A 27042-nucleotide genomic window follows, 5' to 3' on the forward strand; every position below is an offset into this window, starting at 1 on the left:
ATTTCATTGACTTGGGAAATTAATCTAACCAATAATACAAATGATCCATCAATCGCGCAGATCCACGGTCAAGCTGTGCCGTTCTTCTAACCTTCCTTTTAATCAGAACGGCCTGGTAGCGGATCAATCGATACTCTGTCGGATGGAAAACGTGCGGTGAATTAAAGAGACAGCCATTTTCCATCCTTCCTAGACATCGGTTTGCTAATCGGGGTTTTTCGGGGAGCCTTTCCAAAGCGAAATCTACGATGGCATAATAGCCTATCGATGAGTTGCACTGTAAGGAAGCGATTTGATTTCCATATTTTGGGTTGGTTAGTGTGTATTGGGGACTGCCCACATTGAGCGATTCTAATTAATGCGGCCTCTGTGATAAGTTTTCTCCCAAATCTGCGTTAATTTTTCTTACGGCTGATGATGACAACATTTGGCAATTAGCATTAATTGGTTCGGCAAGCATGCCTGAAGCAATCGAAAAAAAGGGAAAATGGAAGAGCGGAAGGGAATAAGATTAATGAATGAAAAGTATTTTCGAAAGCATGCCATTTTATGGTAGCTAGAGAAGTAGAACATTACAACCGTATTCGATCGCAAAAAAGTATTGTTTACTAATTAATTGAGTTTATGATTTAATTAATTAATATTTTGTTACCAACATGCAATTAAGTTGCTTCCTTCAGCGCTCTCCTACGCTATGTGAGGATTTTAGCAGCCTTTTGCTACTATGAAGTTAGTCTTTAAGGTCAATTAAGAACGACTGTAACGGTAAACACATATATAAAGAAGAAAGGAAGTTGTTATTGCACTTCATTTTGACGAGCAACAGGTTACTAAATTTTTTTAAGGACGCACAACCACTGCTGACCTAGCGTATATTTGCTGAAAGCGTTTTGTTGTCGTTAAATGAACAACCGAGCTAAATGAACACAGGGCATGAACATACATGAACTTGCATTCGCACAATGGGCTCGAAAGATCGGACACCACTGCTCAAAATTAAATAGCCATAAAATTTAACATTTTATATAAGTATAATAAATTATGGTCTTAGAATAAGAAGTAAGTAAATAAAAACAGAAGTTACTCAAATGAAAAATTGTGTTAAAATTATAAATAAGTTGACCGTTAAATATTGTTTGTTTGTAAATGCTATTGTTGGGAAATATTTTTACGTTTCAATGATTTTTTTAATCGTTAATTTATAGAGCCAAAGCCTCTGGGGAAGAGGTCTTTGAGACCTCATTCGCCTATTACGTTTCAATGATGAATTCTCCAAGCATATATAGTGCAATCTGGTTTAAAACTGATCAATAGTACGGCTTAATCAGATTTTTCAGGTTTTAAGAGCAAGATCTTGAAAATCTACGAAGATTTTGTTGCCCTCCAAGTGCATCCTAGCGCTCCACAGGCATCAAATCGTGCTGCCCTTCCTGAGACCTACAGTTCCCTTTTAACAACAGATTCCTCGTTGCACGAGGAAATTAAGACCATACCGAATGATCTTCGCCCGATGGTAGTTCCGGGCATTTTCAGGGATAAGTATGGCCATTTAGACCAAAGTAGCCAGTATTACACTGACGGATCATCCTCTAAGGAGGGCACCGGTGTCCGGTGTTTTTAGTGAGTCCGCCGAAGCATTTTTCAAATTGCGGGAGCCGTGTAGTGTCTACACCGCAGAACTAGCCGCAATCTTGTACGCACTATTGATGATAGCAGCGAGACCTTCGGATCAGCACTTCATCTTTACATCTGGAGGGATCTGTCTTAGAGCTATTGAGCACTAAGATCCCCGAACGCTGTTAAGAGTCAGGATTTCCTTACCATGAAAATCATAGAATTGCTTGGCTCCACGTTCGACAAGGCGTTCAGGATTTCGCTAATTTGGGTACCTTCTCATTGTGGAATTCCCGGCAACGAGAAGGCAGACTTACTGGCCAAAACAGGCGTCCAACGAGGCGCATTTTACGACCGTCTAACCTCGGCCCGAGAGTTTCTTCGCCTACCACAGCAACATTTCCTGTCTCGCTGGCAGAGCATGTGGGAGGCGGATGATCACGGCGATTCCTTTTCTCGATCTCTCCGCAAGTGTCCCTGCGGCCTTGGTTCGGTGGGCTCTCTGTAGACCGGGCGTTCATACGCATGATGTCTCGACTTATGTCGAATCATTTCGCGTTGAACGCTCATCTGCAGCGTATAACTCTGGCTCAGACGAAGGTGTGTGGCTGCGGTGACGGATTTCACGATGTGGATCATCTTCTGTGGTCCTGCGTGGAGTTTGAAACCGCAAGACCCTCCTTGTTGATCGCAGTCGAGAGCATCGGCAGACGACCGGGTATAGAAATAAGAGAAGTGTTGGCGACTAGGGCCTTCATGAGGCTCATTTACAGATTCGCCAGAGACAACGGTCTTATCCTTTGATTCCGCATCCCTATTATCCTTCCAATCCATAACCGCCATTCCTTTTTGGTTATTCGTAGTGTTGTCTTTGTTATAAGAGTTTTATGTAGTGCAACGGGTAATGCGTTGACGGAGCAATTGAATTCGAGGGCAATTTTCATACTGCCGTAAAAAGAAGGAAGGCTTTTTTGTCTGTAGTAGTGTGCTCCAAGTCAGTTTAGCTTTGGTACAGCTGGGTTCGGGAGTGTTCGGCGGGTACAGCCTCGTAAGCAGTGGAGCCACTCCAGCTGTTGTGAGATGGAATTCGCCGATCGCTTTAGAATTTGATGTTGACTTGGTCGATCATAGGCTGTGTCATGGCTGGGCTACTTGGGGATCATTGCACGCAGAAAAAATCATGTTTGTCCAAATAACTGTGCTGGTTTGTTTCAGTCCAGACCCACAATAGACTTTACTCCCACTTTACTAGAACCATGAACGGCTAATTTTCACTTTCCAAGTACAATTCCTCCTTTTAGCATATTTACCAGTCAGGTTAATTCGTCGCTATAAAAGCTAGACTAAATTGTGCCCCGTAGCTGAATTGTCATTTTTTACTATTCATTCCATGCCATACCATACTACCATGTGTAGGACTAGCACCGCTGTTAAACTATAGCTAACAAGAATTTATGAACAAATCATATGAATATTTAAATGATCCCATGCGTTTAAATGACCCAAGGATTACCTGAGCTAAACGATAACAGGCATTGATGTCCGGAACTCCAACCGAAATAGGAACTCCAACCGATAAAGCACACCGCCCATAAGAAAGAATCCTAACCAGGAACCAAAATCATAAACCTTAGCTCGGTATCTTCAAGTCATTCAAGTTAACCTCACTACAAGAAAAATGTTCTGGGTTTTCAAGAAAGAGAGCAAATTTGTCTGATTTGAGTGATTCCAAAACGTGGTTTGTCCCGAAAGCACAATAAGTATAATCCACCGGTAGGAACTGATCCTGGTTAATCCAGAAAAAATTCTAACGTCCGATCCGAGATGATCTGGTACGAGGTATCGAATTCAACATATCGAGATTCACCACATCTTCACAGACGGCTCTGTTAATCGGGAGTCACCCGGCTATCTATCTTTTCAGCCGAAGCAATAGCCTTCCGACTTGCCGCCGACGAAGGACTTCGGACCGACATTCCGAACGTCATCTTCACCAACAGTGCCAGTGTTCTCCACAAAACTCCGCTCTATCAAGCACAACACCGCACCCCGGGACGATCCCGATTCCAGCCATGTCTGCCAACCCCGATACCGACCTAGCCATCATACTATCACCCGACAAACACGTCATATTACACGAAGCATAATATTTTAGCAATTGTTAAGCCATACTCACAATATTTTTTTCCACACATTTGTAACAATAGACGGGAAACAGGCGAATGAGGTCTCAAAGTCTCAAATCTTGTAAAAGTAAACGAAAAAAACATATTAAGATTCAAGGTCGAAGAGCAAGTAGATCCTTTTTTTTGTCCCTTACTGTAAGGGGAATCAAGTGATATAAACTATCAGCTAATACTTATACATCTTATTTTAAACAAGGAAGAACAAATATTCAGACAAAACATTTAGACGTCAGATTTATTTACGTCCAGCTTCAATGTCCTTCAAACACTGTAACGTTAGAGACCCAGTTTGGACGCTTATAAAGTAACCTTCCGAGATCATCTACCGTACACATAACTCTGCTATCAAACCAGACAGAAATCTCCTTACAGTTAATTGGATAACAGCGTTTATAGCAAATCAATTGGAGTAATGATAAAAAAACCTGCTACATCCACTCATTGTTATGTGAACATTCTGCCTTTTTTTCTACCCTTTTTATCCATTCACAACATTCCTCGTCGACTCATGAATGAAACACCTGTATGCCATTGTTTTCACTGATTGTGTAAACAAACGATTAGCAAACTCAACCGTTGTGATGTTCCATTAATGCATTCGGCACGATGCACGTGACAGTGCATGTGTGCAAACAGTTCCCGGGCTTTTCGAATTATGTAGTACAATGTAGCCAAAACACTTTACAAACAATGGATTATACATTCATATTCTTTATTGCTTACCGTTTAGCAGTACAAAAACAGAAAACGGACTGATTCTATGCGGCGCATTGTTACATCACTTACTTTTATTCTCGTAACAATATTTAAATCTACCTGTCCACTGGCCACCCATCAGTGATTGATGCCTGCTGCTTTCAATTAAACTAGTACTGTTGCTCATCCGCGCGCTGCCTTAACCGCTACCGCACACATATAATTGAGCGTCGCCCTCGTTAGGCACACCTTCACACCAGTCGGACTGAACCCATTATGTCCCCTGCCCAGTAGCTTTCCGTAAGCGCCTTTGTTGGGAAAAATCAGACAATCGCCAATCTCATGCTCGGGCAAGAAAATTTCCTCCCGAATTACATCATGCTCGCACATGGTACGCCCGTAGATCACCGATCGTACGCACGCCGAGTCACGTTTATCCTCCTGCACCACGGGCGTATTGGTGTGCGCGTCACACCAGTCAAAGGTATCGTACAGCCCGTCATCCACGTAGTACCTGATGCGGTATATCGCACCGGTGTGGTCCTTTTCGTACGATTTGGCCACCACGTTCACCAGTGCGGTAACTGCCGACTCTACGTAATATCGACCAGGCTCAGCTATTACAGTCACCTTCGTGCCTTGCCTTGGGTGGACAAACTTCTCCAGCGCTTTGTTGATGTGATGGGTGCACAGATCGAAATGCTCCATGTTCGCTCCAGGATAACCTCCTCCGATGTCCAGCAAGTGCATCTCTACGCCCATCGATCTGCCCATGTCGAAGATTTCGATCGCCTTCCTGATGCCGCCATAAAAACACTCAGCGTCCATACTGCCCGAACCCACGTGGAAACTGACACCAATCACACGTAGTCCCAGTGATTTTGCATGCTCCAATAGTGGCTTTGCATCCCGGTTCGGATCACAACCAAACTTTCGGCCAAGAGACAGCTGTGCCACACGTGCATCGTACCGAATCCTTAGTATGAGCTCAGCTTCCGGGAAGTGCTTTGCAATCTTGTCCAATTCATCCGACCCATCGAACGTCATCCGCTTTACAGCCGCCTGCTTTGCGTACAGTATCGATCCGATGGATTTGTTAGGATTGGCGTACACGATACGGTCCGTCGTTGCGCCCAACCCAATTACGGTTTCCAGTTCGGCCTTCGATGCACAGTCAAACCCGCAACCAAGCGCCACAAGCAGCCGTAGAATGGCCGGATGACTATTACACTTCACCGCGTAGAAGGGTGCCACGGTCGGGAGCTTTCGCTGCCAATGCCGATGCTTGGCCACGATGTCATCCAGATTGAGTACGTTCAACGGTTCACTGATCGTGGCCCGCTTCGAGATGAGCCGAATCATCTCCTCCACCGAGCCGTGCTCGTCTATCAGAACGTACCCAGGATCCATCACTAAACGCTCAACCGGCACGCTGGAACGTTCGACAGAAACTGCCAAACCGGCCGGCGTTTTTTGCATACTCTATCGCATGGCCCGGCCAGCGGAACATTTCTGAGAACTTCCATCTCCATCCCGGGGATTGGGAAGACCAGATAGCACATACCGCTCACCTGAAAAAATAGCTCCGATTCTCACGAATGGGGAGCTCGACCATCCGCCGACAGCCACAGCACACACTCCCATTAATTACCTCGGTTAACAACCTCGGGCTCTGACCCACCCCCAGACGCATGTTGCTATGCGTGCCCAATGAAAGTCTGAACATGTAACGTTTACACCCCATCTCACCGCCCATCTAATCGATCGATCTCATCGGCCGAAAGATCAGCTCTACATGCACTAAGCATAGTCTATAAAGCTGACTTCAATAGCGCGTTGAAGGCTTAGTGTACTGTGTAGACTCTGTCTCGATGGACTCTCCACCGGAACGTCACTCCGCGACGGAATTGGTGCAACGCTTCATCAGCTCCGGAACCACCGAATCACCCGTTAACATTCTCGACCTAGACGAGATCGTTCGCAGCCACCGACGATGGAAGGACAGCTATCCGTTCGCGGTGCCCTTCTTCTTACCCAGTGTTAACAATCATCCCAAGGTGCTGACACTGCTGGGCAAACTGGGGCTTGGATTCAGCTGCGCTTCCATTGTGGAGATGCGCGCCGCCCTAAAGCAGGGTGGTGTCCCGCCCGACCGCATCATTCTAGCCCACCCTGCCAAAACCCCCGAAACGATACTGTATGCAAAGCAGAAAAATATTCGACGTATTGTTTGTGATAGTGTGCAGGAGATAGGCAAAGTACATCGCCTCTATCCCACGGCACACATTATTCTCCGTGTTCGAGTGTTTGCCGAGCAAAAGTTTGGTTGCTGTCCGACGGCGGAGGGCGTTCGGGAAATATTCGACTACGCAAACGCAACTGCCGAAACAGTCAGCATCGTGGGTATCCAGGTAGCTGTACCGCAGAGCCGTGTGCTGGATGCGGTAGAAACTCTGCGCCATGCCCTGCTGATAGCCAAGGTAGCGATCGAACAGGCCAGCTTAGCGGGTTTAGCTGACATACGGCAATTAATGCTCTCCGGTACAGAGTCCGTATCAGCGGACCGGCTGCAACAGACGCTGGCCGAGTTTAACTTTGATCCCGCCACGCTCGTCATCATCGAAACGGAGCGTCAGCTGGTACAGTCCGCCGTCACGCTTGTCACTTCCGTCCAGTCCAAACGGGTAATCCGTCAAGCCGGAACAACGGGACCCATACAGGAGATAATGTATTTCATCAATGACGGCCGATATGGGTCGTTTGAGTGGTGGAATGAAATTGATAAGCATCCCGCCACCGTGTTTCGCACCCACGGCGAAACCGTGTCAACTGCTTCGACACACCCTTCCTCGCTGTGGGGACCGTCCTGTGACTCAGCCGACATTGTCTGCGAGCGGCTCGAACTGCCCGAGCTGGAGATTGGGGATTTCTTGGTTTTCCCTGGAATGGGAGCTTACGGTGTAACGCTCGCCTCGTGCTTCAATGGGTTCCCCATTCCGAACACGATCGTTTGCGCAAGGTTGGAAACAACAAGGGCACTTGTTGGTGACGGTTAAGCTTGTGGAATTAATAAATGCAGTACGATCTACACCAAACAAGAGCGTACGTTTTCTAGCACTCATTTTTTACACTACGAAGGTAAAGAATTGTATGGATTCTCTTTATTGCAGCAATCGTTCTAATTTAGTAATATATATCTCTACCTATCTCTTTTTGACCTTATAATCTTAGGTCATGTCTGCCATTTCTGGCTTACTAGACTTAATGATACCACGTGGTTTGATAGTCGGTCCTCACTATGGGAGAACAGTCTGAATGGGATTAGAACCACGGTCCTACCATGTGAATCCGGGCTGCCCGAATTTAGTTACTTAAAGAATTTAAATACTGTACAGAACGTAACAGAGCTCAAAATGGATGATCTTTAGAATATAATCGAATGCTACAGGATTCATTACGAAATAGATGTTGTTCGTAAGCAGCTTGTTGTCCATTGACCGCACTGGAACCATCATGAATAAAGTCCACAGCACCACTTGCTAGAGCTTCCAGTGTTTTCCTGTGTAAGTAGAAAACATAGAGATATATTATAAACTACTAAATTGTTATCCACAATACTTTTAACTCTAAAAAACCATACCAAGTACATTCGCGAAGATAGGCAATAACTTTCGGCATAGCAAAACCGTTGAATCCATTCGCAAGCACTGCTCCGTAGGCTCCCACATTTTCGAACACTACACTATCACCCACATCTAGCTCGGGTAACTTCTCCACGGCAATTTGATCCAACACATGGCACGTTGGACCCCACAGCACCGCATCATACAGCCGTGCATTCATTCTACCGTCCACGACTGGTACAGCTTTCTGTCCCTCTAGAGCAGTGCAGTAGAACGTTCCAAACACACCATCGTTCAGATAGTAATACATCCTCGTTTTCTCGGTGCCGTCTTCCTGCTTCTCCTTCAGCACGCGCTTCGAGTCTACAAACGATACCAGGGTCACTGCCGACGCGACGTAATAACGACCCGGCTCAGCAATGATGCAAATGTCCAACTCCGCCGGGAAGTAATGATCGATTGCCACGTTCACTGCCTTTGCATACCGATCGATCGGTTTGTTATTGTCACCCGGGAATCCTCCACCGATGTCCAGCAAGCTGAAGTCGTACCCGATGGTTTTGGCATAGTCGAACAGATCCTTTGCAATCTTCACCGCGTCGTAGTACACCTGATGCTCATCGCAGTCCGAGCCCACGTGGAAGCTGATACCGATCACATTCATTCGAAGGGTGGCGGCATATCTCAACAGCTCCGGAGCTTCCGAGATCGGATCACACCCAAACTTCTTGCCCATCGAGCATCGTACCTTCTTTGAATCGTGGCGCATCCGCAGCACGAGCCGTGCTTCGGGATAGTACTGATGGATCTTTTCCAGCTCGGCCGCCCCGTCGAACGTCATCATGGATACCTGCTCCGAGCGTGCATACAGCAGCGACGGGACGGACTTGGCCGGCTGCGCAAAGATAATGTTCTCCGGCTTCACGCAGAACCCGATCATGCGTTCCATCTCACCCTTGGACGCACAGTCGAAGCCCGTCCCGAGCGTCATCAGCGTTTGCAGGATGCGCGGATCGTCGTTGCACTTGACCGCGTAGTACGGCTTCACGCGTGGCATCTTCGCACACCAGCCGTAGTGCTTGCGGACCACATCGTCCAAATCGAGCACATGGAGCGGATCTTCATGCGGACCCATCCGTATGATATCCTGGATAACATCACCGATCGCCATTTCGTCGCCAATGAGCGTCAGATTGGGTGAAGTATTGAGTAACTTCATGTTTGCAACGTTGTTCGAACACTTTAGACAGCTTCTTTAGAACTGCTCACACTTAACGACGAGGGGAACAGTTCGACTCACAGCAGTGATCGTCTGCTACGAACTGTGTCAGTTTAAATACCACTTTACCTTGAACATCACTCACAACTGCTAATGGTTGCAGCATGTGGGGCAAACGGGGTAACGATACTTACAAAGAAAACGTTGCAATTCGAAACACAGTATGTCCCACAGATTTGTTTAATAAACTCGCTTTTACAAACAAAAAGCACACTCGCTCTACATCTCGTATTTTCATTGCTCACATGTAGCTGCGCAGCATTGAGATATAATTTGGAAGTGAATCCAAACAAATGAGTGATATCTCGGCACCAACTTAACTTATTTAAGCTTAATAAACATAAATGAGTAAGTTAGCTAATAAAAATTAACAAAAAAAAAACAGAAAAGTTTAAGAATAATATTCAATGATACTGACCTTTTCATGGTCATATTTTTGTCTGGTAATTTACGTTAGACCTAATTTTGCAAGTATTATGCGGAATAAAGACTTTCAAAAATGGTCTAGAAAGCTAGAAATCATACAACAAAAGGTTTTAAGGAAGAAACGAAAAATTGATTACGAAATGAAGAAGCAAAATTAAATACCATTTTAATTGCAGTCAGACAAGATAAAAGGTTCCGGCCTGCCAACTCTGCCTTTCAATGATTTGATTCTACTCGGAGCTGAGTAGTCATTTGTATACGGACCATACGAAGGGTTGGATGGTCTGAATGGGATTTGATCCGTGATACTCAGCCAACTGATTGATCAAAAATAATTTATGATTCTCTGGAGCTCACTATAAAGGAAACTGGTGATCATTGTTTGACGGTTAATTGAGGGAGGAACAGTTTTGATTAACAACATTCTATGCTTTCTGGTTAATTTTGTATATACTTCATCATTTAACAAATATATATAAAAAACTTTGGTTTGTGACACACTGTGTGTGTGACACACACACACTGTAGCATCTGTTCAAAATATGGCAGACGTCAGATTTGTTAAGAAATCCCCTACAATGGTTGGTTGGAATGCAAAAATGCCTAAGTTTATTGTGTATTCATATGTCCAACAAACAGATAAACGATCGTCGATTCTACATTGAGCGTCAGTCTTATTTGGTCATTTTTATTATTACAAAAATGGGGTGGTGTAAAACCCATCGGTAACTCGATCTTTCTAGGGTATATAAAATCTAGTATATTTGTTACTTTTACTTAAATAATTAACTTGTTTTTACTATGCGTCGTAAAATATATGAATCCCCAAAAAATAAGAAGGATATAAAAGCTCTGGACTTTATTGCTATTGAGGGGCTTTTAACCGGTGATCGAGGCGATAACGGCGCCAGTCTTACCAGGCCTCGAACCTCTCGTGATGACCTGGCCTCGAACCTCTTCCGGCCTATTCCCCAGTAGTGAGAATTTAGCCTTTATTGGCAGACGACGGCGCTGAACCGTGAGCGGTATCGAGGATTGTTGCAGCAGGCCAAGACCGCAAAGCGGTTGTAGCGCCTGATAAGTAAGTAAGTAAGAGAATTTAGCCACAGGTCGTTAAGCCATAAAATAGTGCCAAACTCTATACTAATGTTTTGTGAACATTACTTGCTCGATGCTGTATACTAGACCGTGTCGAGTGTCTTGCTCGCTTGGCCGTAACAAACATTTTTTATTTTTTATTTGTTTATTTGCATCGCCTGACTTTGAACGAAGGCTTTCCATCAATCATCTTTCTCAGAAAGCTTCTTTATTTTACATCAACGTACATCATTCGTACAATCATCTCGTTTCCCACCGTTGTTTCTTATCGTTGCGTGAATTTTACTAAATCTTTCAATTGTTATCGCATAAAGGTAAATGTCATGCTGCGTCAGTATGAGCAATGAAATTGCCCTTTAATTTACTTAGTCACCTAATCACTACGACAATCTACGTTATCCTGCAATGCTATTTGGACAATGTTTTATTGAGATCAAGATCATTTCAAAGATAAAAATATAAGTTATCATTTCCGACTGGTCATATTCAAATATTCAAGCCGGTTTCGAACAAACCGTCGATGAGTCATTAGGTCTGCTTTTTTAATATCAAACAGAGTGATCACTACATTCGTATTTGAGTTAACTGATGTACAACGCACAACACAATATGTTGAACTGTTTCTTAATTTGTTTCGCAACTTTTTAAATCGTTGTATAAACTAAAACTAAAAGTTGGTTCAGTTTCTCGACTCACCCATTTAATTTTTTCGGCTCATCAATCTCCTTCGAATTGATCTACAAGGGCCGCTACTCATGAGCTTCATGGAACGCGCCCTCAATTGAACACAAAACTCATCTGGTAACATATCACTGTACAATGGGCTTATCGTTCTGAGAAAAAAAAATGGTTAAGCTTTAAGCTAGCTGTGACTAAGCACCATGCTCAGTTCTGAATGTTTATTTGCGTCACGTGTGTCTACAGTATTGAAGAACAAGTGTTTACCAGAATTCTAAGAAACTATAAATATGGGTTATTTAACTGTTGGAATTATAATAGAGTTGGGCAGTGAATTGATCACATAGAATCTATTTTAGTCATTAGAAGTACATTTTTATGTAAATGCGTCATGCTTTCTCCCATGAAGTCGAGAACAAATACAGCTAGCATCCATACTTACCATTATAGTTAGATATAATTAAGTCAACGACAGGCTAGAAATGGCAGTCCAAGTTCTTTCGAGGTTAAGAAATCAAACGGAGAAAAAGGTGATCGCGCCACTCGTTGGAATGTCTTGGTGGAATCCGTATTGAGCTGCAAGAACTTCAATGCGATTGGTTATAGAATGAAAGATCACCTACCAGGCTGCTAACGCAATTCATATGTAGCACTTAGAGCAGCACCTCCAGCCAGACCCGCGAGAGTCAATGGTTCTTGACGTAGTGATTCACTACTGAGTAAAATTATGACAAGTAAAGTTTATTACGAGTTATGTTCAGCGGTATTGTGAGATCATGTCACCAACAGAACCTTTTACTTCGTGTTTAGGAACATAAACAATCCAACAGTGTTCACTACGATCGACGAGCACGACCAGCAAGCTGCTTTTTACTGCTTTTAAACGACTTCCAGTCATTTAACAAAACACTCTACGTTGTCGCTTGTATGCCTTCATCTAGATCGATGCGTTGTAATGGATGTCACCCTATCATTGCTTAGGGTTTGAGCGACTTGTAAATATCCTCAAGCAATAGCACAAGTTAGTTTCCGGATGCTAACTAAGTATTACTGTACTAGAACCTGGACAACCTGTTCAACCTATTTCTAGCCATTCTATCGCTTGGTGATCAGAAAATAGCTCGGCTGGATGTGTCATAGTTGCGATTTATTAGAAAACCCACAATCAAAACATTTTTTCCGTTTAATTATATGTATAGGATTTGAGTAAAAAATCACCAAATCCATCATATTACAGCTGTTCTAGTTGCCGTTCACGCAGCTTGTCTGTTGGATCTCAATTCATCGGAACGTACCCCTCGTAAGCTTCGCCAAATGCTGATGCATACACGAAAAAGGTCCATCATCTTGTCCGGCCCCCAGTACACCTCTTGCCAATCGTTTTGCCCTCATAGTTGTCATGGTATCGCGGATTATCGTCATTTCAGCGTTAGCATGTAATCGTGTATATTCTGTACAGTGATCGCTGCGATGCTAGATCTATCAATATCGACACTTTCGTGAAAGCGATACGCCTAACCGTTCTTGATCACTTATTTGTTCTCGTTACAGAAGCGGAACTAATGGATTAAGTTAACAGGTTTTTATTACACCACATGTATGGTGCATGTACAGATAGGTGAACCCCAAGCTTGTTGTCCTCTAAGGATGGATGAATATTATGAAGATTCTGATTGTTCGTCAATGGAAACAGCTTCAATAGGTTGTATTGACGGCCCTGTGTCCGGCGGTCTTCATACCGGGATTCAAATCCCATCCGGACCGTTCCCCCGTAGTGAGAACTGTACATGTATGATACAACTACGTGGTATCATTAAGTAAGCCAAAAATGGCAGGCATGACCCAAGAGGCCAAAGAAGAAGAAGAAGAAGAGGAGGTTGTATTCTAATTCTTCTTTTTTGTTGGCCTGCTCCGATGGAGAACGTTCAAAGGACATGGCTGCACTCCTCCACTCCAGGCTGAATCCGATTCCCCTCCGGTCTGACTTCACTTGATCCAGCCAACGATCCTGCCAGTGGAGCTCGCTGTACTCCACTATGCCTCGTGCCGAACGGGTCGCTAGCGAACGCCATCCTGGTAAGGCATGAGTCCGGCATACTCATCACGTGCCTTAACCAGCGTATCCTTCTGGCTTTGGCAACCGTCAAGATGTCTGCATCGCTTAATAGCTCAGCTAGCTCGTGGTTCATTCTCCTTCTCCACACGCCCTGCTCGCACACACCGCCAAATATAGTCATTAGCACCCGCAGCTCAAAGATGACGAGTGCATTGGTGTACTCCACCAGCATAGTTCAGGACTCGTGCCCTTAGAAGACAACCGGCCGTACCAGTGTTCGATTTCATGCGTTTTTGGAGTCGTCTGGATATCTGGTGTTTATGGAGCCCGTAATAAGCATGATTTCCCTAAAAATGCGCCTTCGGATTTCGCTGCGTACGTTGTTGTCCGAAGTTAGGATCGGGCAAAGGTAGCAGAACTCCTCTACTACCACAAGATCGTCAACCAATACTATGCTTCCGAATCGTGCTCTATCACGGTCAGAGCCTCCGACTAGCAGATTCCTCGTCTTCGTCGCTTTGATCCCAAATTCAAGAAACGGTTTAGGATCGAACTCGCGTTTCTGTCGGGTGTACGCCTCGCAAACCGTCGCCGATGGCCGTTCGATGATGTCGATATCATGCGCGAAGCCAAGGAATTGGAAAGATCGGGTGAAAATCGTGCAACTGGTGTCGAAGCCTGCGCTTCGCATGACATCTTCGAGAGCGATGTTAAACAACAGACCGGAGAGTCCGTCTTCTTGCCTCAGACCCCGATGAGAATCAAAAGATTCCGGCAGCATGCTCGACACTTTCACCTTGCACAGCACACCGTCCATATTAGCCCTTAATAGCCGTGCAAATTTCGCAGGGAAACCTTACTGCGACGTGATGATGATGACGTATGATGTTCCATGGCTCGGATCTATGGTATCGTAGGTTGCCTTGAAGTGGATGAACAGGTGGTGCGTAGGGATCTGGAGCTACCAGCACTTCTGAAGGATCTGCCGTAGAGTCATGATTTGGTCGGTAGTAGATTTCCCTCCAACCCTCCTCCTGGTTGTAAATAATACAACTCTCCTTCCTTTGTATTATTTATCAACTATATTCGGTTTTTGCCTGTCATACCTGATGAAAACCCATCTCAACCTTTAAATACATAGAGACAATTGGTCAATATCAAGATAGACAATTCTGCACATGAAGCTTACTGTTGATTCGACACTAGTATCTAGATGGAGAAAGTTTTTCCGTTTTTGAATTCTTTAAATTATCATTCAAGCAACGTTTTACAAGACTTCATGAATTCAAAATTTAAATATACTTAAGAAAGACTCATATTGGTTATATTATTATAGATTTTTATGTTGTACATTTATTATTATAAGACAGATCAACCGGCTATAATGCTTGCTATTGAATCGTAATAGTTATGGAAACATCGTAACGACTCAATATTGCTACATTGTATGAAGCTGAGTGTTTTTATTTGAAGAAGTTCATATCTTCCATTCGAAATAAAACCATCACTTAACCTAAACTAATTGGGTTTACGAGGAGCAGTAAGATAAAATTATTAAATTGGTACATAACTTTTAAACCAGGTAAGTTGCTTCAGCAATGGGCGCGTAGTTTTCGTGCGTAACGAGCAGCATGCCATTAGAGCTATCGAGCGAGCGTGCCGAGATGGCGGCCGCGGCTGCAGTCAAGTCTTGCAGAATTTTCCTATAAAACAGATAATAATGGTAGTTAGTATCTTTTTCTCAGTACGTTCTTTTGCTCAGTAATTGAACGGTGTTTCAATACTCACCAGGTACCTTCGCGCAAGTATGCCACCACCTTCGGTATGGCGAATCCGTTGAACCGGCAGGAAAGAACTTGTCCGTAGGCTCCCACATTTTCGAACACTACGCTGTCTCCGATGTCCAGCTCGGGAAGCAGCACGTCGGGTAAAATCAAATCCATCACATCGCACGTTGGCCCCCAAACCGACGAATTGTACTCCTTCGCCCCGGTCTTGCGCTCTACGATCGGTATGGCTGGCTGTGCTTCATGAGCCGTGCAGTAGAACGTTCCAAACACACCATCGTTCAGATAGTAATACATCCTCGTTTTCTCGGTGCCGTCTTCCTGCTTCTCCTTCAGCACGCGCTTCGAGTCTACAAACGATACCAGGGTCACTGCCGACGCGACGTAATAACGACCCGGCTCAGCAATGATGCGAATGTCCAACTCCGCCGGGAAGTAATGATCGATTGCCACGTTCACTGCCTTTGCATACCGATCGATCGGTTTGTTATTGTCACCCGGGAATCCTCCACCGATGTCCAGCAAGCTGAAGTCATACCCGATGGTCTTGGCATAGTCGAACAGATCCTTTGCAATCTTCACCGCGTCGTAGTACACCTGATGCTCATCGCAGTCCGAGCCCACGTGGAAGCTGATACCGATCACATTCATTCGAAGGGTGGCGGCATATCTCAACAGCTCCGGAGCTTCCGAGATTGGATCACACCCAAACTTCTTGCCCAGCGAGCATCGAACCAACTTTGAATCGTGGCGCATCCGCAGCACCAGCCGTGCCTCCGGATAGTACTGATGGATCTTTTCCAGCTCGGCTGCCCCATCGAACGTCATCACGGACACCTGTTTCGAGCGTGCATACAGCAGCGACGGGACGGACTTGGCCGGCTGCGCAAAGATAATGTTCTCCGGCTTCACGCCGAACCCGATCATGCGTTCCATCTCACCCTTGGACGCACAGTCGAAGCCCGTCCCGAGCGTCATCAGCGTTTGCAGGATGCGCGGATCGTCGTTGCACTTGACCGCGTAGTACGGCTTCACGCGTGGCATCTTCGCACACCAGCCGTAGTGCTTGCGGACCACATCGTCCAAATCGAGCACATGGAGCGGATCTTCATGCGGACCCATCCGAATGATATCCTGGATAACGTCACCGATGGACATTTCATCGCTGATGAGCGTCAGATCGGACGGGCACTCTAATACACTCATTTTTGGTTACTTATTGTTGATGCGATGAAGACAATTCCTACCCGGGGGGTCTTTGCAGCTGATTTGCCACTTCGTACAGTACGGTCCTCCAAGCACTGGGCACAACGCTACGCGCTGAATGAATACGGTGAGAGTGATGCTACACGCTGATGTTGTCTGCACGACACTGATAAACGAGAATCTTTGGAAAAGGGTTCTTATACTCGCCACTCGTAATCGCTCGCCGTACAGTATGGACAGTAGCCAGGCGGTTGCTATGATTGATTCCCTGCACTCCACCATACCGTGATGCCATCCATCGATCATGATACTGTCCAATCGGAGCCGCCGATGCTCATCATTGGCTCTTCACGTTGGGAATTTCAACCCTTACGTTTAATCGTCCCGCGATACTGGACCACACTTTCTCCGTCTTAATTTGCGTGGCGCAACCATGGCGGACATCCTTCAAGTAAACGTCACAGACGCCAGCTGGAGAGAAGGGTTGGGGGAGACGAAAAAAGAGGCAGATAATTCAATGTGTACGGCATTGTTTTTGTTCGCCTTCGTACCTCAAAATCTCTCCAAACTGATTTCATCTGCTTATCGCTTCTAGAAGAAGCAACCAAACGGACCAGCGATAAAATTTTACTATTGAACTTTGATTTTCAACAGCCTTTGATACTGAACCGCGCCAGATAACGTGCTTCGCTTGCGTTATGATGATGCTTCGCTAGAGCGTTCAATTTTCTTCCACCCGAAAACCATACGCCACTTAAACAATATGCCCTACGATAGCATCTAACTCCACTTGCCAGAGTGCGTTCGTGGAACAAACTTATCGCCATTCAACGTTCCCATGTCAAATCCTTTATCGATACCACTTCTTCCTTGCACCGTTTCGGGCAAGGTTGTGTGAACTTTCCCGGATCTGCACCATTCTCCGATTGGTGGCATTGGAACAGGTACTGTCTTCGGCAATGGAGTCGCCCAGTCCGCCGTGTGTTCCGGTTAGTAGGGGATTTTTCTTCCATTTTTTTTTTTTTTATTTTGTTGGTTGTGTTGCGCTTCATGTCAACCCTTTGAACGATCACTGTTATTGACGATGTCTCAATATTCTGTCAAGTTCCATCAACTAGCGCACTTTACTCTTTGGAACTGATAGCACAATCAACGATGGAGATGCTTTTGGGCTCGGGCTTGGTAATTTCTTCTGGAATAGAAAATAAATGCCTTCATTAGAAATTTGATAATGTTTATCTCAGTGCACCCATTGCGTGATGGATTGCGCGCTTAAGAATCTATTGAGCAACTAAGCTTGAATGTTAGGATAAGAGGTTAGTAATTTATAGTGCATTAAGAAATGAATGAAAATTTGAGACTTCAAATAAATAAATGTAACAGAACGAATAAGTAAAACAGAACGAATTCTGTTTTGTTGAGTACAAATTTGTAACTCAGTTCCTAATTTCTAATTTCAACGCAATCTTAACGGACATAAAATTAAAATGCTTAATTAATAACAATATTAATATTAATAAAATAAATATGCTACACTTGTACATATTGCATGTAAAACCACTTTCATCTCAAACAATGTAACGAAAAGCAATGTCAGGAGATAATTATGCTTTCCGTAACCACTCCCTCAAGAGCGTTAGAAAGCAATCAAACAAGTCAGTTAAATTAAATCTTCAAAATCTTCAAACGCTTCAACCGCCTGCATGTATGCAACCAGCGCAACAGCACCACCGCCGCGCACAATAGGGCCAGAGATTATTTTACACATTTTACCGATTCTGCGTAAAAATTGTAAAAGCGTACCACTGAGGATAAGGAATAAACCTATTTTCATAAATCAATGAGTTGCACATTTAGCATCGTAAACTGTATCGAGTGCCAGCGCGTTAAGCTGCAACAGTGTACAACTGAATTGCAAACACTTCAAAAGTCTCGCTGCATGCATGCATGACACATCTAATCGCATAGTAGCAGTAGCTTAGAATGCAACTGAAGACACACCGTCGCCCACCGTAAGCCCACCTTTGCGTCCCGTGGTTCCAAAGCACTTGGCGCGTGTGTGTGGATTTACCGCCGGATGTTTGTTACCATCAGCTTCAAATACCAAAACAGCTCACCAACGGACCACGGCAGACGTCAAATCCGACCCACACTAAATAACTGACGTAATCCGGGCCCTCGGCACGCCGGGAGCCACTTCAGCCACGATGAAGCACCACGGCAATGGACCACGGCGATCTTCGAGTGGCGTGTTATGTCGCTGTCGTGAAGTAACCTTGCCGTACTGAAAAAACCATCTCATTTTCCTTCGTGGTGACATGCTTCCGCGATAGCTCCTGCTTCCAACGGAGGAAGCTCCCACTTATCGGCCGCGGGCGTGCAGCGCCTAGACAAAACCGCTGACTAATGGTAACGCATCCATAATTGACAAACCCGCCCGCTTCGTGATCGCGGTGTGGCCGAGAGTATCATCTCCCGATGGAATATTCGGGGCTTTAACATGATTTTTGGTGGGCTGTTGATTGCAGCCTCATCGTCATAACAATCATGTGTGGAAATCATGTAAAGTAAAAAGTAGAACTTGACAACAGGCAACGAAGCTATTTTGTTTTGGTTAAAAGTTGATTGAGAGTGGTTTAATCTTGCCCCCCCTTTTTGACATACGATCGATCGGAACGTTTAGAAACGGTTTCGTATATCTGATGCAATCACGCACCCAGATCCCACTTTCCATGCTGCCACGACCATGAACCATCCGCCGTGTAGTCAAAATAATCGTCATGCACGATGCGGGAACTAAGAGCGAAGGGAGATATAACCGTTTTGATAAGATTAAGTATCACATCACAAAAATAGAGTTTTCAACACGGGTTGACATGTTTGTACACCTGCGCACGTACAACACACACAACGCAGAAGTAACAGATTTCCAATTTTCACGAACGATCCACCTGTAACCGTGTCATGATAGTAGCTAGCTAACAGTACCACCCGAAATTTGTTTCATTGTCTCCACTGGACTCTTTTTTGCCTCATGTGGACAATCGTATATTGAGTTTTAATTACTTTGATATGTTTAGTTGCTCACGGGCATTGTATCTGATTCTACACTCTATTTTCACACCAGATTATTTTACATCGATCGAGTTCAACTATAACCTTGATTATTTCATGAACGTCTAGGAAGAAGCAGTTGAATCTGGTGCATTATAATTTGAGGTGTGATTGCGGCCTGATTGAGTTGTGATCCAATGACATAGGCCTATAGCTACTTCTTCTTCACGTGGTTCTTCTCGTGTTGCTACGTGACTGTGCTATCACAACCTCTAGTTAGTGGACCGGCAACTAAAAGCCATACGTCCCAAATAGGCAATAGAAATCTAGGTCTTTCACAAGGCACGAACAGGGATTCAATCCCCATCGAGACCGTCTCCCTGTATGCTAGACTGATTATTCAACTATAGTTTCGAATTAAGACGTCAGAACTTTCACGCGAGGTTGTTGAGCTTAAAGAACTTCTAAGAATTCAACTTAATAAAAAATACAACTAAGCATATTCTTGATATTGGTGAACATCAAAAGCTATTTTGATCAATTAATTTCCTATCAGCAAACGGCCCAAGCCTTTCTGGATATATAAAACAACTGTTCGATTCATCTACTGTAGCGTGTGTGTTCATGATCATCATAACGATCATCGTAGTTCTTCATATCGACATTATATTGATATTTATCTAACATTCGAATGTTAGCAATACGGCCAGGCCGTTCTTTATGAATAAAAAAAAACATTCGAATGATTTATGTTAAATGTAATAGACTATTAACGATGGAGACGATGCTTCACGGGGTCTCGTGATTATTCCAGTAGCAGGACTGACCAACCAGCTACGGGTATAATCAATTCAAAGGAAGCCAGAATTGGCAGATCGAGATCACTCATGGTAGCCTAAGTTGGATTTAAAATTTTCCTATACTTGAATATTCGGACTATGTTCCTCTATGACCTACACGATTACTCTCCTAACCTTACTTTCAAATCCAATCTTTTTGTTGTTTTGATGCTTATTAAATCGTTTAAATTATGCGATTAACGATCATAACATCAATAATCTAAATTGTTCATTTCTTATTTACTGTTTTTTGTTTTAAAAAAAAATTGTCCATAATTTGGGAAATTGAATTGGATTTAACCTACATTAACTTGTACCTTTATGTGTTATTTTCGTAAAAAAATGAATTTAAGAGATAAATTTAAAACATAAAAACACCGTTGACGCCGCACGGGTTAAGGCTGTTGGGACTTTGCCGCCTCGTCATGAAGCCTTCGCGCACATTGGGCTCGGTATGGCCGGGCTCCGAGTCTTTACAGCTGGCTGTGTATCAAGTGGTCCCCGGAGCATAAGCACGCGCATAATGTAAACAAACAGGCCTAGCAGTCTAGCCTATCCGCTTCGATCTGCACCTTAAGCCGGTTTACGCGAGGAAGTGCGCGAGGAAGAAAGAGCGCGCACGTGCTGGCCTCAATGTTTGAGAGTCCCCGATTTCTCAAAACTCTCCGCACTCTGCAAGCTTTTCCACGTTCAGAGAACTTTAAATTGAAGCGTCCTCTCTCTCTCTCTCTCGGACAATCTGGCCTCGAAGAAGTGAGGGAGGGTTCGTACTGCTGTTGAAGATGCTACCGTACCACGCCACGTTTCCAGTTTGATCCTGTTTCATGAAAATGTAAACGGACAAATTAGCCTTCCAAAAAACAATAATGCACATCTCGTCAATCATAGTGGCGCAGATCCCTACATTATCTTGCACATTCATCTTACCGAGCGATGCCGATAAATGGGAAGCGATCACGTTTCGGTGGCGTGAGAGCACCAGAGCTCTAGAAATTGCTAATTTAGACAAAGTTAGAGTGGACTAATCGCATTTTATAAGTTATAAAGAAGAATTTAATTTCACTATAATTCGCATGTCAATGATCATTTTATTCAATGATCTATTAAAGACCAAATCTTTCAAGAAAACAGATGAAATTCACCCTCAATTTTATGAAAAGGTAAAAAAACAAATTCAACTTTATCAACTTAATAAATAACTGATAATAGGAAATAACTTTTCCTTCCATAAATCAGCCTTTTTTGTTTGTGTAAAGCAGCTTACAACCATTTTACCCGCCACGAGCGCAAAGCAAGAGCGAAAAATTCGTCATCTGTAATTTCCCTCTCACGCTCTCTTATTTTCCGCCTCGACTCTCCGGTGTACGGCACGGTATATAAACCGTTGGCCATGCGCTCTTTTTCAGCCTAACTAGCCGAACCGTGAGCCGTGCAACTTTGGTGGTGCCTCTTCTGTCCACAGCAGCACAAGTGTCCTTTTTGCTTTACATCCCGTATCCGGTCCTTCTGGTGCACCAAACGCGCGTGTGTGTGTGTAGCCCTTGCTCGTGGTGAATCATCTCACATCAGGTTTTTCCCGTGTCGGCCAGTTAGGCTGCTGCAAAGTGTGTATTTGTGTGTGCGAGTGTAGTGTGCTTGTGTTATAGCATAGCGCCAATCGACAGCTTCAGTACGGTTGCTATACACGATTCGTTGGTGGCGAGAACGTAGCAGGTTCTTGCCAGGCTTAGAAACCGAACACTCTACACATGTGTGTCGAATAACAGCAGCCCAACGTAACCCACCACATCCGTGCCCTTATTTTTCACTTTTGTTGAAAAATTTCGAGAATTTCACAACAGGTAAGTGTGCGTGCTCAACACAACAAGTGCATATTATGTCTGCCATCATTGCAATCGCGCCATTCTTATTGGTGCCGTTTTTCATTTTGTACCTTTTCCCGTTGGGTCGACGACACGGCAAGGTAAAAACGGAACCGAACCGAAATCTGAAACGGGCTAAAGCAAACAGAAAAAAGTGTCCACCTAACTGCTCAACACATACGGCCGTTTGTCAGGGGAATACACACTCACGCGGACAGTGCAAACAGCATAAAAATAGCCGAAATTCAGCATCGCAACACACCCTGTTTCAAGCTGTACAACTTTTTTTTTTCTTCACCATTCACCTTCGGAAGATACCTTCTAGATTAAAGTGGAAGCAAACGCAAGACACAATCGTGGGTTTTCCGTCACAATATATGCGGGATCCGCTAAACTAGCGGGTTGAATGCTTGAAGTTGTGAAATATTGGTAGCCCTTTAGCCCTTGCTGTTCCCCATCACAAAAGCACATGCCCTCTCAGCATCAGCAGTTTCGAGCCGAAGCTGTTCAGGGTGTTGGTGTTGCTTAGGAAGCGTTCCCTTATTGTGTAATGGTCATGGGACACCCTGCACACCGTTCGAGTCGCCGAAGCCCACCACCATTTCACATGATCGATCGATTTTGGCGTCATGCATTGCATCCTCCTGCTTCTACTCTAAATGTGTGCCACGCACACCGGAACGAAGCGACCACCGCGTGTGTTAGAATAATGCCCACGAATCAACACACTCATACTCATACCAATCACGGCCTTTCTAATCAATATACATAGCGGGCCCCGGCAACAGTGCTCGTGTGTCCCAATCGATTGTGCCAGGGAATATTATTAGGTCATTCATTTTAGTAAGCGGATGCAACTCACTCAACTGGTCGTCGGCACACAGAAGAAGCCGCCAAAGGAGCATCCTCCTACTTTACCGGGGAAAAGCTGGCCGCAGCATAGAACATGCTTTCCTGCCATGCCTTATCAATGTTGTCCAGTAATGCTCATGATAAGGTCAGCCAAATTATTCTTTTTTGTTTCCTTCCCCGTTCCGGAAACACGGTTCGTACTGGAACCAATCACTTCGGTAGTCAAATGTTCATTGAACGCGGACGATAACCTCTCGAATACATGGTAACAAGAAAAAAAAAATCTAATCTCATGGTCGTGTGTTTTTTTGTTTCGGGTTCGTTCATTAATGAGCATTGGTATAGGTTAGGACTTGTTCCGCTTTGATTTGATGCCCTAGCAATTGTCAAAGATGACTCACCGCCATAAAAACAGTTTTGCCATGCTAGTTGGACGTTCCACCCACCTAAAAATATAACGCCTCCATCTAAACTTAATTAGTATGATGGATGGATGGGAGGTGTGCATGCCTTCTCGTGACCATTCGAGATGATACCAGCAAAGGACTGATAGTGGAAACACGCTGAGAGATAGCTAGTCAATTGGGCTTCGGGCCGCGGTGAGCCACTCTTTGTTCTCGAAGCGTGTCTCTGGCGGCATAAAGCATTCCCACATTACTCAAATAATCCTTCAAGCACTTTCTAATCATTGCCAATCCATCCCACCACCCACCTCGTCAGGGGGGATGTTTTGAAAGCGTCTGGCTGACGGTGTCTGTGGATGATGATGATTAACAAACAACAAGCTTAACATTCTCTCCGTTCTCTTTCCCTCGTTGCAGGACATCACTAGCGGTCAGTTAGCCCAGCTGTCGGGCACTGACCATAACCATCGACACCTCCTGGTACTGACAGATACCAACGCCAAACCACCCTGGTGACATTTCCCCCCTACAACGGCTTCCGCTGCCAATCTTCCCCCTGAAAAGGCTGCCTCGTAAGTCATCCATCGCTAGTGAGAGCACATTTTGTACGGAATCCAATTGCTAATCTGTCTCCCTGTATCCACTTCCATTGCAGTTTGTTTGAGTGAAGTTGAGCATTTCGATTCACGAAAGCACTTCTTGCGGTGTGACACTCAACAGTAAAACGTTCTAATCACACATTCCAAAACTACGAAAACTACAGCAAAAACAAATAAAAACCACAACAGCACCGCTCAAAATGAAGTTCCTCGAGAATGAATCGGACAAGATCGAGATCGTGGACGGTGCGGTGGACGTGCCGGCCATCATCGACTCGATGGTCGAACAGCTGCCCACCGACAATCCGTTCTACGTGATGGACATCGGGGACATCGTGCGCAAGCACCAGCAGTGGATCGAAAAGATGCCACGCGTGGTGCCGCACTACGCGGTCAAGTGCAACGACACGGACATCGTGTGCGCCACGCTGGCCGCGCTCGGTGCATCGTTCGACTGTGCGTCGAAGGGTGAGATAGCGAAGATTCTTTCGCTTGGCGTCGCCCCGGAACGCATCATCTTTGCGAACCCGATGAAGCCGGCGTCCCATCTGCGCTACGCTAACAGCAACGCGGTCAAAACGATGACCTACGATAGCGATACCGAGCTGCACAAGATCAAGCAGTACTGTCCGGATGCCAAGTGCGTAAACACAGCAAGATTGTTCATGTTTGCGGAATTGTTCACTAACTCTCGCCCCTTTTTGTTCTTCCCCTCCCGTACGTAGACTCGTTATTCGCATCCGGTGCGAGGCAGAAAAAGCCCAATGTCCTTTGGGCAAGAAGTTTGGGTGCGATCCGGTAGAGGAAGCACCACGCCTAATCAAGATCGCCCGCAGTCTTGGGCTGGAAGTGGTCGGCGTTAGCTTCCACGTCGGTTCCGGATGTGCCGATTTCCCCATCTACTATAAGGCCATTTCCTATGCTCGCGACCTGTTCGACTATGCCGCCCAGCTAGGGTACACATTCAATCTGCTTGACATTGGCGGTGGCTTCCCGGGCGATACTGGCACCTCCATCGACGAGGTGGCAGTGATTGTAAATGCAGCGCTCGATACGTACTTCCCGGACAAATCGGTACGCGTCATCTCCGAACCGGGCCGCTACTACGTATCGTCCGCATTCACGCTCGTCACCAACGTGCAGTCGAAGCGCGTTTGCCTCAACGCAAAGACGGGCACCATCGATCGGATGATGTACTATCTGAACGATGGTGTGTACGCATCGTTCAACTGCGTGCTGTACGACCATCAGATACCGCGACCGAAGCTAATCGGTGGCCAAAGCGGCAAGCAGTACAAGAGCACGATCTGGGGTCCGACGTGCGATGCGCTCGATCAGCTGATCGAAACGATTGCCCTGCCCGAGCTGCAGATCGATGATTGGGTCGTGTTTGAGAACATGGGCGCTTACACCATTCCCGTTGCCAGTCCGTTCAATGGGTTTGAGCTGCCGAAGGTCTACTGCTACATCAGCAAAAGCCATTGGTAAGTGTGCTTACGCCGGCCGGGATCGTACGATCGTTACTAACTATTGCTCTATTTTCCCCAAAATCTTACAGGGAAATGTTGGAGACATTGTTCCCGCTACAGAATGAATGCTCGCTGACATGCGTGCCGAACAGCTTCGAATCTGTTGCCGCCTGCGCTTGAGCCTCCCAGAAATGTTATCATCGTGCCATGGCCGCCGTGCTGATCCCGACGCGCACCGCCTATTCCATCGGTCATCCTTTCGGGGCCAGCTTTTACCATTTGATGATATTCAACGGAACATCTATAATCTTAACATTTAAAACGCTATTTACAACGTTGCCTTTCCTTCCATTACTTCACAAAGACATAATTACTTCAAATAAACGAAGAGGCAGCCTTTTTACACAGCCAAGCAAAACGTCTGCTGCCAGTTTTGTTGTTTATTAGACGTGAAAATGATTGCGCTTACGTACCGGAATGCTCGTTCGCTCCGCTCACTGCACGCCGACCACCTTTTTGACCTTTTCGTACAGCAGCTCCAGTCGGCCCTGCATCACCGGCTGTCCCTTGCGCGTTTTCTGTGTCATCATTTTATGCTTCTGCTGGCGGTCTTGTTTCTTGCGCTCGATCGCTTCTTCCCGTTCCTTCTGCTCAAACTGTTTTATCGCCCGTGATTGCGCTTCCAGCCGTTCGGGCGCTAGACAATAGTTTACCTTTTCCGGCTTGCTATCAAACCGGATCTCGGATGGCGCAGTCGGTGGTTTTGTGGACGCTGGCCCAGAACGTTTATTACCATGCTGTTGGTGCTGGTGCTGGTGCTTCTGCTTTCCGTGTTGTGGTCGACCTGTGCCTTGGTTGTTTCTATGGTTACCATTCATCGGCTTTTTGCCATCCTTTCCAGTAGGCCGATGGTCATGTTTTGGCTTGAAAGCTACTGTTTTGTGTACTCCCGGGCCATGCTTTCCGGATGGTCGTCCACCACCACCACCACCACTTTTGTCCTTATTGGGCGCATTGCTTTCCGATTTTGAAACAGGTTGGAAAAAGGACTCCTTTCGCTTTCCTTGTCCACGGTTATTCCCATGCCGTTGCCCACCAGGTGCACCACCTTTGGATGGCCGAAAATTCGGTTTATCGTTCGTTTTCATTTGATATTTAGAAATGCACGCTTCCAACTGTCTGCACTACGCGGAAACAACAAACACAACTGTTTGACAGCTCGCATGGGGTACAATTGTAGTGGGCTTGATTCACGCACCGTAGCTAATGTCAAAGCTCACTTCACGCAAACATTTTTCAAAGCGATCGTTTACG

General features: G+C 45.3%; 6 protein-coding genes across 7 annotated transcripts; 2 read left to right on the top strand and 4 right to left on the bottom strand.

Moving 5' to 3' along the window:
* Positions 1-4513: 4513 nt before the first annotated feature.
* Positions 4514-6225, bottom strand: LOC118503135 (ornithine decarboxylase 1-like). Its single transcript, XM_036036102.1, has one exon. It carries the CDS (start codon positions 5973-5975, stop codon positions 4680-4682), a length of 1296 nt encoding a protein of 431 aa, XP_035891995.1. The 5' UTR covers positions 5976-6225; the 3' UTR covers positions 4514-4679.
* Positions 6226-6342: 117 nt separating this feature from the next.
* LOC118503136 (ornithine decarboxylase-like) lies at positions 6343-7646 on the top strand. Its single transcript, XM_036036103.1, has one exon. It carries the CDS (start codon positions 6368-6370, stop codon positions 7550-7552), a length of 1185 nt encoding a protein of 394 aa, XP_035891996.1. The 5' UTR covers positions 6343-6367; the 3' UTR covers positions 7553-7646.
* LOC118503134 (ornithine decarboxylase 1-like) lies at positions 7618-9423 on the bottom strand. Its single transcript, XM_036036101.1, has 2 exons — positions 8137-9423; positions 7618-8055 (listed from the first exon to the last, which is right to left on the bottom strand). Exons 1-2 carry the CDS (start codon positions 9336-9338, stop codon positions 7905-7907), a joined length of 1353 nt encoding a protein of 450 aa, XP_035891994.1. The 5' UTR covers positions 9339-9423; the 3' UTR covers positions 7618-7904.
* A 5555-nt stretch (positions 9424-14978) lies between these two features.
* Positions 14979-17838, bottom strand: LOC118503394 (ornithine decarboxylase 1-like). Of its 2 annotated transcripts, XM_036036596.1 has the most exons (3): positions 17201-17838; positions 15445-17120; positions 14979-15359 (listed from the first exon to the last, which is right to left on the bottom strand). In XM_036036596.1, exons 2-3 carry the CDS (start codon positions 16647-16649, stop codon positions 15230-15232), a joined length of 1335 nt encoding a protein of 444 aa, XP_035892489.1. In that variant the 5' UTR covers positions 16650-17120; positions 17201-17838; the 3' UTR covers positions 14979-15229. The 2 variants fall into 2 exon arrangements, with proteins under 2 accessions (XP_035892489.1, XP_035892490.1); XM_036036597.1 differs by having other exon boundaries at positions 15445-17835.
* A 1808-nt stretch (positions 17839-19646) lies between these two features.
* Positions 19647-27019, bottom strand: LOC118503399. Its single transcript, XM_036036602.1, has 2 exons — positions 26202-27019; positions 19647-21359 (listed from the first exon to the last, which is right to left on the bottom strand). Exon 1 carries the CDS (start codon positions 26874-26876, stop codon positions 26223-26225), a length of 654 nt encoding a protein of 217 aa, XP_035892495.1. The 5' UTR covers positions 26877-27019; the 3' UTR covers positions 19647-21359; positions 26202-26222.
* On the top strand, positions 21888-26148 carry LOC118503396 (ornithine decarboxylase 1-like). Its single transcript, XM_036036598.1, has 5 exons — positions 21888-22383; positions 24078-24232; positions 24316-24899; positions 24985-25743; positions 25818-26148. The coding sequence occupies exons 3-5, from the start codon at positions 24460-24462 to the stop codon at positions 25906-25908; spliced, it is 1290 nt and encodes a 429-aa protein (XP_035892491.1). The 5' UTR covers positions 21888-22383; positions 24078-24232; positions 24316-24459; the 3' UTR covers positions 25909-26148.
* Positions 27020-27042: the final 23 nt, after the last annotated feature.

Source organism: Anopheles stephensi, chromosome 2 (genome assembly GCF_013141755.1).
Source record: "Anopheles stephensi strain Indian chromosome 2, UCI_ANSTEP_V1.0, whole genome shotgun sequence".
NCBI lineage: Eukaryota > Metazoa > Arthropoda > Insecta > Diptera > Culicidae > Anopheles > Anopheles stephensi.